This window comes from Hyla sarda, chromosome 3 (assembly GCF_029499605.1).
Source record: "Hyla sarda isolate aHylSar1 chromosome 3, aHylSar1.hap1, whole genome shotgun sequence".
Taxonomy (NCBI): Eukaryota; Metazoa; Chordata; class Amphibia; order Anura; family Hylidae; genus Hyla; species Hyla sarda.
In genome coordinates this window covers 378639338-378656058 of record NC_079191.1, presented here as the reverse complement: position 1 = coordinate 378656058, position 16721 = coordinate 378639338, and the positions used below count along the sequence as shown (strand labels likewise).

The window sequence follows — 16721 nt, the reverse complement described above, 5'->3', positions numbered from 1 at the left end:
GTTGCTATGGGCTTATGGTGAAATTTCCCCCTGTATAGGTTTTGATAAATCTCCCCCAATATATTTTTTATGAATAAATTGCTAATATAAGACGATTTGTGTTTCTGACTTAGTTATCCATCAATCATAGTAATGTCATAAATGTGTCGGCAGACTAGAAGACCATCATTGAAATCTTAAAGGGGTTAGTTTGCAAACCTATTTTTAAAAATACTGTTATAGAATTGTAAGTTATGGGGTCTTCGCTTCAGGACTCTCCATTATTAGCCATTGCTTGTTCTGGAGAATTTTTCACATCTATCCAACTGATTGATCATTGGGAACAGTGGGGTGCGGGGGGATTGGGGGTAGAGGGGAAGAAAAACACCATGGTTCGGGCATAGGGCAGTGAGCTCCGGTGAGAAAATTGAAAATACAGCTGCTGCCGTATCCCTGCCAGACTTGTGCTGTATCCCATTCATTCCAATGAGCACACCAGAGTCAGCTAGGGACTCTGGCCGGGTCATTTTTTGACCGTATGCATTTTTTTTGCTGGGCTGAAAATGGCAGAAGACCGCAGTTTTTAGTCCGAAAATTAAATGTATACAGTCTGAAAATAACCCCGACCATGGTCACTAGCTGACTCATTGGTGTGAACGGGATACAGCTCTATTAACCAGATTTTTTTGCAGGGGCAAAAAAGGGGCTTTATGGGCCATTTATATGAACTGCCCATGTAGTCCTTAAAGCTAGGGCTACCAACGATTAATCTCATAGAGAAATTGGAGGACTATCTGGCCATTGCAGCAGCATCAAAAGCAGTCTTTGCAGCAGCAAGTAATGGTAGCTGATCAAGTTACCATAACCAAAAGCTGCTAATGTTGTCTTTGTAGAGCTCCAACTTTAACATGGTCGGTTAAAGCAAAATTTCATTATGGAAAATAATTCACGGGACCAAAGTAAAAAATTGCTATCTGCCAAAAATGTTTATAGAGAAGCCTAGGGTAATCTAGATACAGGCATGTATCCACATTGGTTACAAACAAGGTAGGTACTTGTACTAGTCTTGTACATCCCACAGTACACAAGACTAGCTGTAAAATGGTGACTCAATCCTGCTATAAATATCTTTTTACCATAACGAATGTCTAGAATTCTTGAGCTTCTTGGAACTGTTTTAAATAGTCTTCTTCTGAGGGGTTCTCCGTGCATTTTTGTCCATTGTTTGGAGGTCGCACATCATTATACCGACTCCAGTCACCTTTGCACATGATCCATGGTAATCTGTCTACTTTGTAATGTAGTTCTGCAGAAAACTCTATGCTGATCAGATTCGGGGTACCTGCACCTTTACCCCGGGTTATTAACTGCATGCTGTCATCGAAACAACAGTGCTGTGCAGCTAGAGTTGTGCTCTCCAAAGAAAGCATTGACCGTATGCAGTATCTGGCTGTTGGCTTGTAAATCTCAAGTTTCTCCTTCGGACCACTTGCGTCCTTCCAACGAAATTCCTTCCTTTTAATACGGTCATATATGTCAGCGGTGCTGTAGGCTACTTCTGTAGGGTATGAGCAAGGGCAGCTTGGAAGATCATTGGCTACTTTATGCATATACTTCTTGAGGAATTCACTTTTGCAGTTCATCCAACGTTCACAACTGTCAGTATCTAGGAACAAAGAAGAAAAGATATCTATTTTGTGCATACTAAAGGTCACGCTAGCATCTGTAATGATTATTAGATATCCTACTGGTATGGCTGCTATGGAACTTAGGCACAGACTATTTGATATACTATTATCCAGCAATCATGGGCCCGTCATATCTAAATGTTCCACAAGCATTTAAAAAAAATATTGGCACCTTCTCTTGTAGATGTGCAGATCATAGTGGCACAAGAATGGGCTAAGTGCCACCACCCTAATCCATAGGAATCTTGGAATTAAAAAGGAACCTGTCATCCTTTTCATGCTGCCTCAACCACAAGCCGTAGGGGCATTTCCTGGTGGTTTTTGTCTGCCCTTCTGGCCATGATTGATAGATCTTTCCCTGTTTGGGTATAGAGATAGATCTATCATTCAAGGATGGCAGGCAGGTAGAAATTGCCAGTACTCTACAGACAAGTTAGTGGAATAGCAGATGCTAGTAAATAAATTATATTTTAATGTTGAAAAACAAATTGTAAACCAAATCAACCCCACGTTACCATTTTTCATGTGCTACTTAGAGAAGAGACTGGCTACAAACAGTGTACAGGACCCAAAATGCCCATGCATTACAAGAACAGCCCGTAATACTGCTTCTCTCCTTTGATGGTGCTGCAGGGAACTGACTACAGTAACCCCTTGACATGCGATGGCCCCGACATATGATGAAATCGACATACAATGGACTCTCAGAGGCCATCACATGTCGATGTCAGCATCAACATACGATGCTTTTATATGTCGGGGCCATCGCATTAACTGCTATCCGAGAGCGCAAAATGCTTAAGCTGCTGTCAGATAGCAGTTTAAGCATCCCGGACAGGTTCGCTTACCTATCCCCGCTGCTCCGGGTCCACTTCGCGATCCTCCGGTGTCTCTGTATCTTCTCCAGGGTCCGGGCCTCGCTTTCTGGCGTCGTAATTACGTCGCTACGCACGTCGTGCCGGCGCACAACGTAATAACGTCACCAGAAAGCGAGGCCCGGACCCTGCAGAAGAAGCCAGAGGATCCCGAAGTGGACCGGGAGCAGCGGGACAGCATCGAAAGCCCCTGGGACAGCATCGGGAGCGGTGAGGACGTGGTCCGGTGCGGCGGGGACAGGTGAGTATAACTTCCTATACTTTACATTGCACGAATCCCTCAACATACGAAGGATTCGACAAACGATGGGTCGTTTGGAAGAATTACCATCGTATGTTGAGGGACCACAGTACTTGCAGCCAAGTATCCTCACAGATTACAGTTAAAGGGGTTGTTGGGGCAGCAGAACAAGTATTACCTTTTTTCAATCCCCGACACTCCACATCCAACTCCCTGTTGTCTGAGAAGTATGCCTGTCAACATTAGAGGGGGCAGGTACTACATTGTGAGCAATAGCCGCACAATGTTGCAATTTGGTACCCACCTCCTCACCGAGATCATTCAGAAAGCTCCAATGAGCAAAAAAAGGTAACAACCTGTTTAATCATTGCCAGACCTTGCAGTAGGACACCCTATGATCCGCTTAACATCAGGGATTTGTTCAAAGCTAGGAACCCCTATAACATACCACTTACCAACTCCAAACAACTTTGTAGCATTAAATTCTTCGCTCCCAGCGAGGAGACTCACTTCTGTTGCTGCCGTTCTAAACGTGTCTTCAATTCCTGGAAAAAAACAAGGAAAGCCAGTTAATAAATGGCAGCTACAGGATTCTCAGTAGAAACAAATCTGATTTGCACACAAGTATTTGCAGGTGGTTGAAACACATCAAAGCAGGTGGTAAAGCATGGCTTTCATTGAGTAAGGGGCATAAGGTTATTGAGAACACACACTAAAAAGTTGCATCGTTGAAATGCCCATCACTGTACAAGCCATACTTTATTCATAAAGCCATCCCTGGCACCTGCGTCCCAGACGCTGTGTACTAAAAGAAGGTGCAACTAGCACATGTGTACCGTATGCTCTAGCAAGTTAACAGCATTGAACCTTCTAACGTCTGTAGGTGAAATAAAAAGCCAACGGCTAAGGATGGCAATAAACAATACCATTTACCATGAGTTTAAAGCCAGCACGATCTTGTAAACATAAAAATGTCTTCCTTTATTTTAGATTAATTAAATCAACATCCTCAAGATACAATAGTAGACGGGAATACACGCATGTAAAAACTTGGCCAAAACATTTTGAACAGCTTTAGTCTATGACCAAATACTAGAGCGGGTTGAAACGCGTTGGATACGTGTCTCCAAGTTTCAGCATGCATATATATATATATATATATATATATATATATATCGGTCTACTAATGTATCTTGCGGACATTGATTTTAAGAATCTAAAATAAAGAAAGAATCGGTTAAGAAAAAAGCTCTAAAAAAGCTAATTCAGTAAGTCCATAGGGATCCCAGTTTCTCTTAAAAGGGAACTCCGGTGTAAACAAATGTTTTCAAATCAACTGGTGCTAGAAAGTTAAACAGATTTGTAAATTACTTCTATTTCAAAATCTTAATCCTTCCAGTACTTATCAGCTGCTGTATGCTACAGAGAAAATTGTGGTTTTCTTTTCAGTCTGACAACAGTGCTCTCTGCTGACACCTCTGTACATATCAGGAACTGTCCAGAGCAGGAGAGGTTTGCTATGGGGATATGCTTCTAATCTGGACATTTCCTAACACAGACAGAGGTATCAACAGAGAGCACTGTTGTCAGACTGAAACGAAAAACACAATTTTCTCTGTAGCATACAGCAGCTGATAAGTACTGGAAGGATTAAGATTTTGAAATAGAAGTAATTTACAAATCTATAGAAACTCCAAGAAGGAGAGAGCACACCAGGTAGCAAACCAAATAAGTGGAAAAAGGCAAACATACGATACCGCGAGGTAACTGTTAGGAGCGTCCGGACTCACTTCAATATGTACTCAGCACCTGCGGGGTGCACACACTAGGTAAAGTATCAATATATGCAGAAACAAAGGTAGTATGCACTCACCGCTGGTAAACTGCTACGGGCTCCGAGTCCGGGATTACCACGGCATGTATAGAGACGATAAGGGGCGCTCAGAGGCTACGCTGGCTGTTTCGGATGTAGGAACGTCCTTCTCCCGGCCTTGGAGGCTTACCAGCGGTGAGTGCATACTACCTCTTTGTTTCTGCATAATTTACAAATCTGTTTAACTTTCTGGCACCAGTTGATTTGAAAACATTTGTTTTCCACTTGTTTACACCGGAGTTCCCCTTTAAAGAAACTGGGATCGCTATGGACTGAATGAGCTTTTTTAGAGCTTTTTTCTTAATAGATGCAATTGATTTTATATAATTGTGATCATTCTACGGCTGTAGCTAGACAGATATTTGTGACGTCTATTAGACTATGGAATCTGTTTTGGCATTACAATAGCATCCACTGCACACTGTTGCACTGGTACAGCAGATACACATCAAAAGCTCCTCCAACGTTTAGGATATATTCACACATTGTAATTGTGCTGTATGTACCGTATATACTCGAGTATAAGCCGACCCGAGTATAAGCCGAGACCCCTAATTTCAACCCAAAATCCCAGGAAAAGTTATTGACTCGAGTATAAGCCTAGGGTGGGAAATACCTCATCCCCCCCTGTCATCATCCAGACCCGTCATTAACATCCTCATCATCATCCCCTTGTCATCATCCCACACATCCCCCCTTCATCATCCCCTTATCATCCCACACATCCCCCTTCATCATCCCCTTGTCATCATCCCACACATCCCCCCTTCATCATCCCCTTATCATCCCGCACATCCCCCCTTCATCATCCCCTTATCATCCCACACATCCCCCCTTCATCATCCCCTTATCATCCCACACATCCCCCCTTCATCATCCCCTTATCATCCCACACATCCCCCCTTCATCATCCCCTTATCATCCCGCACATCCCCCCTTCATCATCCCCTTATCATCCCGCACATCCCCCCTTCATCATCCCCTTATCATCCCACACATCCCCCCTTCATCATCCCCTTGTAATCATCCCCCCCCCCTTCATCATCCCCACCCCCCTTCATCATCCCCACACCCCCCCTTCATCATCCTCTTCTCATCATTCGCCCTCAGTGGTCTTCAACCTGCGGACCTCCAGAGGTTTCAAAACTACAACTCCCAGCAAGCCCGGGCAGCCATCGGCTGTCCGGGCTTGCTGGGAGTTGTAGTTTTGAAACCTCCGGAGGTCCGCAGGTTGAAGACCACTGCGGCCTTCAACATCATCCAGCCCCCCTCTCACCCCCTTTAGTTCTGAGTACTCACCTCCGCTCGGCGCTGGTCCGGTCCTGCAGGGCTGTCCGGTGAGGAGGTGGTCCGGTGAGGAGGTGGTCCGGGCTGCTATCTTCACCGGGGGGCGCCTCTTCTCCGCGCTTCCGGCCCGGAATAGATGCGTTGCCTTGACAATGACGCAAATGACGCACCTCTGCGTCGTTGTCACGGCAACGTGACTATTCTGAGGCCGGGCCCGAAGCGCTTAGAAGAGGCCTCCCCGGTGAAGATAGCAGCCCGGAACCACTATCCCACCGGACCACCTCCTCACCGGACAGCCCTGCAGGACCGGACCAGCGCCGAGCGGAGGTGAGTATTCAGAACTAAAGGGGGTGAGAGGGGGGCTGGATGATGTTGAAGGCCGCAGTGGTCTTCAACCTGCGGACCTCCGGAGGTTTCAAAACTACAACTCCCAGCAAGCCCGGACAGCCGATGGCTGCCCGGGCTTGCTGGGAGATGTAGTTTTGAAACCTCTGGAAGTCCGCAGGTTGAAGACCACTGCGGGTGGGGGAGTTCACTCGAGTATAAGCCGAGGGGGGTGTTTTCAGCACGAAAAATCGTGCTGAAAAACTCGGCTTATACTCGAGTATATACGGTAGGTACAATTAATTACCTAATAAAAAAGGTAAAATCATTTTTTTTAGTCTTGAGAAATGGCGCCTAAGGAGGGGATATGATTAACTTATTTAAGTATGTAAATGGCCCATACACAAAAAAAAAGGGGAATTTTTTTTTAAGTAAAACCACCTCAAAAGACAAGGGGACACTCTGTAGAAAAAAAGTTTATTCTTCAGAGAAAACCCTCCTTTTACCATAAAAACTGCAAATTTATGGAATTCTTAAAACAAAACAACACTAATGCATATGCAGAAATCTAGAATCACTTCCCCTCCCCTTCATCCACCCATATCCCTTCCCTTCATTCCTCTCCTCCTCCCCTTGTTTACACTTGATGAACATGTGTTATTTTTTTTTTAACTGTTCTATGTAACAAGGAAAAAAAAAAAAAGTAAAACCCTCGAAAAACACCCCCCAGTAATAGATGGCAAATGCTGGATGACATTCTAGACTACTAGTATAGCTGACACACATGCTGATTGTATTTCGGTACTTTAGGACAGTTGGGCAGCCATACTGAATATCATCATAAAGAAACATACAACAAAGAAATGCCTGAACACTTTTTTCTGCACACATGGAAACCAAACTTGTCTATTTTCACTACTACTTTCTAAAATGTAGAAAATACAACCACTCTTTCCATACTGTCTCATAACTAGACAGATTTTTCATTTTAAGAGTCAAATTATTTTGGGTAACGCCTTCCTGTAAGCAGCAATGGTGATCATAATGGTAGTCTCCCAAGTTTTCTTCAACAGACCTTGTTGTCAGTCTATAAAATGTTCTTTTATAACATCTGGTACCCTAATTCCAACTGTGTTTTTTTATTTTTGAGCTTTCTAGTTCCTGAGATAATATCAGCATTTTACTATTTTCTGTTACTATGCTTTTTCCACCGATTAGTCAGATGGGCAGGAATGTTGTTACAAAATCGGGTGCGATTGGTAGACTGATCATCATTCACGCCACGGAGCCAAACATTCACATCCTATATGCAAAAAAGTTTTCACCCATGTGACTATTCAGTGAAAAGCACAGATAGTCAACCAAATATGACCTCTATATCTCGGGAAAAGGGTGATGAAGCAAAATGTAAAAAGAAAATGTTGGAGTCGAGGCACACAAGCCTACAAAATGGTATAAAAAACTCAATTTAGAGGCCAACCAAAGGTCCTCTTTAAAGACATATCCAATAAACAGTTGAATGGAACTTTTCAAGACGACATACAAGTGGACAACTCAAGTACTTTGATTTTATGAAATGTCTAAAGTTTCATTATAAATATAACACCCTTAACTAATTTTAGCGACTTCAAGGGGTGGATTCCAAGCTGGCCACTATTTAGTACTGAGGTGGTAGATTAGCTACTAGTTTAGTGAATTGGACCCTGTGAGGTTTCCTGTCATGTTCATGTTATTTTTGTGATGGAGCCAGTCACAAAAAGACACCAACACAATTTTGCCCTTGTAATTGGTGTTGTAAAGTGCAGCACTGCTTAAGTGTACCCAGACATGTTCAGTCGTTAGCCAAAGACAGCAATACGTGTATTAGTATAAAAAAAAAAGTCAACCATAACCTTGCATCCTGTAAACCGTAAAATCTTACTTACTGTAAATGCATTGTGCTGGAAATGGCAGCTTTGTAAAAGGCTCAGAGGATCAGAGACCACACACAACTTTCATTACAAACACCTCATTGGCTATGAAATGCTACACTTTTCTTACCAACTTTAGGAAACGCCCTTTACTGCCAAAAAATGACTTCTCTAAAAGGAATTAAGTGGTACTGGACGCTAAGTGAAGAAATAAAATAAAGTTTTTAGACCAAATCCTCCATTACACCTCCCCTGTTGCCGTGTAAAATCTGATCACAAGATGCCACATGGGCAAAATGGGCGAATAAAGCTATAGACCGCTATGAAATGAAGAAATTTGTCATCTTTGGATAAGATTTTCCTGTTTTTTTTTTTTTTGCTTCAGTCCAAATTTTTCTCTTAAAAACTGAGCAAGAATCAGCAAAGCTGTAGATGGTTATAGTCATTCATTACACAGCTACTGGCATGTTCCATGTAGAACCTCATTAACACCCAATTTAACCCCTTACCGCAAACTCATGCAAATGCACATCAGGGTTTGGCCACCATGGACACTTATCCCTTATCTGCTGTCAGATCGTGTGGAGACTAACTGTTAAGACCCCCCTGAATATAACCCATTATAGACCTTGCCTATCTTTTGGAACATGTATAGAAAATGAATGGAGCGACAGGCAAGTATTTATACTGCATCTTCGACATTAGGAGTCCCATTCTTGAGATTATAAGGAGTCAAACTGATAAGACCTCCAGTATTTGGCACTTATCTCCTATCCGCAAAATGATGGCTAAGCGTGCATGGTGGTAAAACCCCTTAATTAAAGAAGAAATATCATGTAAGAAAACGTATCCCCTATCCAAAAGATAGGGGATAAGTTTTAGATAACAGTGAGTCCGAGCGCTGGGGCAATCTCCTGTTTGGCGCCCCGGCTCTCCTTCACAGTGGCGTGTCAGTGAGGGCCACCACGCTCCCTCCATATAGCTCTATGGGAGAGCCATTTGGCAATCTTAGGCTCTCCTATAGAGCTATACAGAGGAGGCATGGGGCGGGGGTCGTGACGCTGTGAAGGTAGAGCCGGGGCTCCAACAGGAGATTGCGGGGGGCTCCAGTGCTTGGACCCCCTGTGATCTAACACTTATCCCCCTATCCGAAGGGGATACTTTTCCTTTAAGAGGCAAATAGACATAAATATATGTCACATGTGTGAGCCTGGGGTTTACACCCAGAGAAACCTCTGATTCTGGATGTATAACCCCTTAGATGTCACACACTGAGGCATCTAAAGTGTTTAACAGTGGGAGGAGGCTCACTTTGTCACTCAGTCAGTCAGTCAGTCAATCAGTTCCCCGTGAGTAAAAATTCTTACACGTACCAGGACAATTTGGCATATCACACGTTCGGGACTCTGTGGCTGTGCAGGCATATCCACAGGATCTGGTACGTTTCTGGTTTCCGCTGCCACATGTAACGCTGCACACAGACCATGTGCTCCAGTCTCCTTCTCCATCTGCGTAATCTTTTAATAACAGCAACAAGAACAAACATAGTCAGATAAAGGTCTAAGAATAGTTAGAATGAATCTATGAAATACCTGTACAGGTGAAAGCCTCCAAAAGGCCGCCCCCTATCCAGATCCAGGGCAAAAAACTATAATTTCCTCGGTAATAAAAAAAAAAAAAAAAAGACAAACAAACATGAACACTTTCTAGTACCTTTACTCTGTTTTGATTAAAAGGGTACTTTTTTATGCAGCATTTAAAAACGTACCCTCAAACCTTAGGAGAGGGAATGGGGGACTGACCTCTTCCCCTCCCCCCAATCTCTAGAACGGGGCCTTGATTCTCCCTGCTGCGTGGAGCATGTGCTGAATGCATTATCTAGGCAGCAGGGGAGATTTTGGGCCCCATTCTGGAGATGACGGGGGGTGCCAAAGGTTGGACACCCCACAATCAGACACTTATCCCCTACCTTGTGGATAGGGGGTATGTTTTTAAATGCTGTAGTACACCTATAAATGTAGTGGCATTGTCACTTTACACCATGGTAATATATATACCACATAATTTAGAAGCTACCTGCCATGGTCCTGTGAAGTGACATTATTGTACAAGTCTTGTTACTACGTCAAAATCAAAGCAGGGGCAGTACATAAAAAAATTATAATAATAATGAAAATAAACCCTTTGAAAAACTTCCCACCCAACCAATCTTCTGAAATATTAATTGTACTGTCCTTTATTGATCCTCCATCTGTGTGTACAGGACGAGCTGTGTAATGTGAACTCACCATACTCTGGCTGTTCTTTCAAATCAAGTGTACGGTGACTGGGAATTTGTCTATTCCACCCACTCAGAGGGTTTAAGAAGTTGCTATCCTCAGTGGTGCTGTCATATTTGTAATCCTGGCCTCCATAATTTATCCTGGGTAATGTTGATGACCTCTGCCACCAACTCCTCCAGTCCGGTGATGGAACTGGCCAGCTGGGCTTGTTGTCCTTTGGCATTTCATTTTCCGGCTCTGCGTCTGCTCCGTCAACTACTTCAATTGTAACCTGAGAAAATACAAAAAGTACTGGGGTAAAAACGGAGGCCTGTTTAAATGTACAAGTGAAACCTCGCCATATCGGTGATCACTTATTATTTTGGTTTTGCATATAATATTTCATATTACATATATTAGCATGGAAACATACTGTGTAGGAAAATTATTGATTGACATTAGAATATGACTTCTCTTTATACAAACACAAAACATCACTAATTTCCTGTTGAAACTTCAAGCAAAAAAAAAAAGAAAAAAACACATAAAAAACCCAGAGTGCCTTTATAAAAAAAATACATAAATATATAAAGGAATGAGGACAGTTATCTTTTTGAGACAGTCCCTTTAAACATCAGAATTGTTAATGAAACAAATTCTACTCCTAAGAAACCATGAAACAAATAGAGCATATATCTAGAAGGGGCCACGCGCATTCTCAAATCATTGTACATCATAGCCGGTAAATACATCACATAAACAGATTATAAAAGGAATACTTTGGATTTATGTTAATAAAGCTGTGTTCAAACTCTGTAATGTAATATTTCATTTTATTCATGCATTTTCCACTGCAAAGGGTAATAAAAAAGGTGGGAAAAAAAAGACCACACAAAAAAATGCCTGATAATTTTATGCAGTGTGAACCTAGCCTAAAAGTGTGTTTTAATATCTGGCTTAAAAAAAAATCTAGGTGATAACATTCTTATTTCTAATCTTTTTCTATTTTCTGATTTCATTTTTGTACATTCTGGGGCAGCCATCTTGCCTGAGCTGTTTAACAGCATTTAGTGATATGCTTTACAGCATATGACTAAATAGATAAGACATCTATTGTGAATAGATGTCTTATCTATCTACTGGTGTCACCTAAGGCTTCTTTTACGAGTGTGACGGCCGTCAGGGGAGCCTGGGGAAATAGCAGGAGAAAAATTACTTCTTGTGCCGTTTTTTTCTCCTACTATTCCCGTCAAAAAATAACAGCGCGTGACAGCCCCCATAATAGTAAATGGGAGCCACCAGGACCTGTTGCCCAATGCTCCCCGTCATGAGAACGGCCGTTACAGTCACACAAAAAAAGGAGACTTTAACCGCCGTTCTCGACAGGGAGCAATGGTAGTGGAAAAGGGGCCTTACACTGTTCAGACAATGCTATTTGGGTTAAAGAATATGATGAGGTATGAAGTTGGTTCAAAAAAATAGTTAGACACCTAACAATAAAGAAATAATTGTTGTCAAATGAACAGTCGTAATAAAAAAACTTTTTATGTGTTGTACATCTTAGCAAAACACTAACCTTTCTAATATACTACATCACATTTTTTTTATCATGATTTTATAGAAATCATGGTTTATAAAAAAAAAAAAATAAATAAAAAAAAAAACCATACCATCCAAATATAACCCTGTCATAGCATCCTCTTTGTCCCAGCTAAAGCACAGGCAGGGACAATGCCCAGGGAGTGAAGGTGGCCTAGCACTCCTCTGTGCTCACTCCTGTCTTATCAGACTCCTGGCGTTGGTGCATTAATGTGCAGAGTGATAGAGTGTGTCCCCTGTCCGGTGTGCGGAGGAGATAGATGAAATAGCCAAAAGAATAACATTTTAGATTACATTTCTTGGATCCAGTGTGTCTCTCTGGCCAATCATACTCCGGTACTTGCATATCATCATTTTTAGTAAATTTATTTTATTTAACTATGTTGAAAATTATGAATGATAATGATAACATTTTTAATCCTTTACTTGCATTTACGCATTCATTTAGTGCTGAACATGTCTGTATGTAAAGTTCCGTCCTTCAACCATTTAGGGAGATTGTTCCCACATGGCTGGAGGAGAAACTAATTTCAAGAATTGTATTTAAGAGGATATGTTTGCCATAAAACTCTATGACCAAAAACTTCAAGTTTAAACACGTTTAGCCACCCGCAGAGGCCCCTGCACTTTTTGTAAGCTACAATAGAATATAACTTTTAGACCAATTCCATGTGAGTCAACATCATTTTCTGGATCACCTTACACTGTACTCATGTCTGTGATAATAAGGAGGACACTGCGGTAAAGTGATCTGTACAGAACAGGAAGTCTCAACCTAGTGGACAGACTAAAAACTGCAAGATTTCAGGATTATTTTATAATATAGATAGTTAATTGGAAAATGTAGGAGAAAAAACCCAGCAAAATCCTTAAACAATACATTTACCATTAAAACTTGACTGAAACAATAGATCATTTTATTATGACATATTCCCTCTAAAGGGGTTTTCCCACTTTACACATTATGCCATAAACGTCTGATAGGTGTGGGTCCAATCTCTGGGTCCTGCACTTATCTCCATATTGGGGGTCCCCTGTCATGTCTGGTGAAGCAGCTGCAGCGGCATAGAATTTAAAAGGTGGTCGCGCAGTTGAGCATCTCTCCCCATTAAAGGGGTATTCTGGCCCTAAGACAAGGATAGGGGATAAGATGTCTGAGAGCGGGGGGTTCCCGCTGCTGGGGACCCCCGCAATCTTGCATTCGGCACCCACCTCTTTGAGCTGCACACCGCGCTGCCTGCTCACAAACTGCCGGGTGCCGACCACGGGGTCGGAGTATCATGACGTCACGACTCCGCCCTCGTTTGATGTCACGCCCCGCCCCCGCTATGCAAGTCTATGGGAGGGGGCGTGATGGCCGTCAGACCCCCTCACATAGACTTGCATAGCAGGGGCGGGGCGTTACGTCACACGGGGGCAGAGTCGTGACGTCATGATACTCCGACCCCGTGGTCGGCACCCGGCAGTTTGTGAGCTGGCATCGCGGCGTGCAGCTCAAAGAGGTGGGTGCCGAATGCAAGATTGCATTCAGCAAGATTGCAGGGGTCCCCAGTGGCGGGACCCCCGCAGTCAGACATCTTATCCCCTATACTTTGGATAGGGGACAAGATGTCTTAGGGCCAGAGTACCCCTTAAAATCTGCGCAGAATACTGTACGTGTGAATAGACCATTAACATGTTGCCCAGATATGTGAAACGTTTTTATCACATTGTTCTCACTCCTGAGACCTACAGCGATTGGTAGTTATACACATGGTAAGTGCACATGATCACACTCCATGGCTGGCAGATCTGACCTTATGGACTTACAATTGTCGGATTTGAATGAAAGCCCAGGCGCGAGCTGCGTGCTGCTGCAGACTTCTTGGGCTTATAACTAGCGATCACAGCAGGTATCAAGCATGAGACCTGGTGCAAATAAAACGTTTGACACGTCTGGGCAACAAGGATAGTAACCCTTTAACTTCTATGGAAGTTAGGGAAACAGCTGAACAGGAAGCACCAGGAGGCATAGAGATAATGGTTCTGTTCTGTCCTGGAGAGAGTTGCAGCAACTGTCCTATCTGTCTTATCTATTAGAGATTTATGGCATTTTATGTGCATATTCTGCTTCTCCCATGAAGCAAAGTTCATAAATCAGATGGGCACCACATACATACATATAGAGGAGAACAAACGGGCTGTTTCTTAAAATGACCTACACCCCTATACTGTTCTTCTCCCCCATTGACATGATCACTTTCTGGTTTACTCTCTAAATTTGTAACCCTGCTGTTGCCAGGCAACAGAGCACACACTTTCCCACAATCCCCCTTGATTACACGCACAGTGGAGGCCAACTGCCTGTACCTTCCGGAGTAACGCTTGTATCTATCAAACTGGACATTTTCAGAAATGCCTGTACATTGGAAATCTGTTTAATTTCACACAATGCATCTGTTTACACCTTTCCCATTTTTCTTAATGGCACAACCCCTTTAGGGAGAATCAAACAGGCATATGAGTCTTACAAGCCGTGCAATGCTCCAGGGGAAAAAAGCTATGCAGAGTAGCTCTTCTCCAGAAGGTACAGAACATGCTCTACCATGCCACCTACTGGAGGTAAGCCTTAGAGAGTCTTTTCAAGAAGGGAAAGTTTCCCATTTCTAAAGACGAGGGGCAAGAATTCAAAACTGCCGTCTACAAATTGGTAGCTTTCCCTTCTGGGAGGGATTCTGGCTTGGTATATAATCCCAAATCATGTTTTAAGGCTCTTTAAAGTGTCATTATACAACATGTTTGACATGTCGCAGATCATTTTAAAAGGTTTGATTGATTGGGGTCTGACCCATACATATCTCTAGATACAGCTAGGGGAATTGCACAGTAGCATGCTTCACTTCCCGGCAGGAGATGGCTCCATTATAAAAGTCTATACAACTCTGGCGACTTGACAGAAATCTCGGCCAGCTGGAGAAAGGAGTTTGCTTCCCCTAGGTAAATCAAGACATCAGTATCGGTCTGAACACTCAAACCTCAACCAAACAAAACTTTTGACATGTCCCTGCGGGGCACTTTAAAGGGGTTATTCACCATAAGGTGATCTTAGTATGTACCTGGCAGACAGTAATGGACATGCTTAGGAAGGATCTGCTCTTGTCTTGGGGCTAAATGACTATGTAGTGAGATTACCATAATACCGTGGCTAGCTTTTTGTGAACTTGTATTTCCTGTTTGACTTTTCTTTTTTTGACTACAAATCCCACAATTCCATTTTCCTCCCTCCCACACATAAACCACCCCACCCATTGAAACAAAAGACCTGTGGTTTTCAATCAGGGTGCCTACAGCTGTTGCATTAGTTGCAGATTGATCCCTCCACCCATTGAAGAAGACAGCCTCCCTGTCATCAGCTGACTAGTGAGTCAGGTCTCAGCCGCATTGCAACCTGGGAAAAATCTGAGACAACAGTCATTTTGTATGCTTTTAAAAATAAATAGTGGGGTGAAAATCACAGAAGAATTGTGAGAAAACCGACACACAGGTACAGACACTATATTATGAACTACAATAACTTTACAGCCCCCGTAGAATACCCCTTTATGGATCGAACAATGATTTGATGGGAAGTTACTTCCACTATATAGCAATGTAAAGCAAATTCTTTTCATTTTGAAGGAGAGCAACCGAGAGGTGGATGGAATTGTATCAAGTCTAGGAAATGTTCTGGAAGTTTACCACAATTAGTCTAGGATCCAGGCTGTTTATCTCACAGAGTATTGCCTGGAAGAAACACAATCGAATCATGCTCACCTTTTTAACTGAGAGCAGGGCTAAGTAAGGAGTTGTAAAAATGCGGGTGTCATTTTTCTGTCTGCAACAACGAAACTGCAAAATGTAATAACGGCAAACAACTGTAAACTTCTCATTCACTTACAGTGATCCCTCAACTTATGGCCTCAACATACAATAGTTTCAACATACAATGGTCTTTTCTGGACCATTGTAAGTTGAAACCAGACTCGACATACAATGCTACGGACAGTCCAGATCTGTGAAACGCGTCAATGGCTGGAAGATCTGACCAATCAGAATGGGCAATTTACCGGTAAAACACCTGTATTTCTGAAGTGTATGCACTGACTGGTGTCTGGTAGCGCCCCCTACAGTACAGGGAGGTATTACATATTCTGTACTATTTACCTGTTCCAGGGTTAGCTGCTCCTTTGGACACCAGGTGAGGGCGACCCCATGTTACTTTTTTAGGACATTGCGTGTACTGTACAGGACCCCGAAGAAGCTCCTGTCCTCTACATAGACCAGTGTTTCCCAAGCAGGGTGCCCCCAGCTGTTGCAAAACTACAACTCCCAGCATGCCCGGACAGCCTTTGGCTGTCCGGGCATGCTGGGAGTTGTAGTTTTGCAACAGCTGGAGGCTCCCTGCTTGGAAAACACTGACATAGACAGTGATTTATTAGTTATCTACTTATTTTTCTTTAATCCTCACTTTTTCCTATTTTTGGATGACATTTTGGGGCTTCAGAACCAATTACAAGGTTTCCATAGAGTTCTGGTCTCAACATACAATGGTTTCAACATACAATGGTCGTCCCAGAACCAATTAATATTGTAACTTGAGGGACCACTGTATATGGTAAATTATTTCTTTAGGCTAAAACCTCTTTAAAACTAGGTTTCTCCTTGA

The 16721-nt window shown here is 42.8% G+C and overlaps 1 protein-coding gene across 1 annotated transcript in view; it reads right to left on the bottom strand.

Moving 5' to 3' along the window:
* Positions 1 to 628: 628 nt before the first annotated feature.
* ISM1 (isthmin 1) overlaps positions 629 to 16721 on the bottom strand; it is a 78725-nt gene continuing 62632 nt past the window's right edge. The window contains exons 3-6 of the mRNA XM_056567880.1: positions 10466 to 10730; positions 9551 to 9694; positions 3239 to 3328; positions 629 to 1645 (exon numbers count right to left, since the gene is read on the bottom strand). Of these exons, the coding sequence (XP_056423855.1) occupies positions 1128 to 1645; positions 3239 to 3328; positions 9551 to 9694; positions 10466 to 10730 (1017 nt within the window). The 3' untranslated portion in view covers positions 629 to 1127. The remainder of the gene's footprint in view (positions 1646 to 3238; positions 3329 to 9550; positions 9695 to 10465; positions 10731 to 16721) is intronic.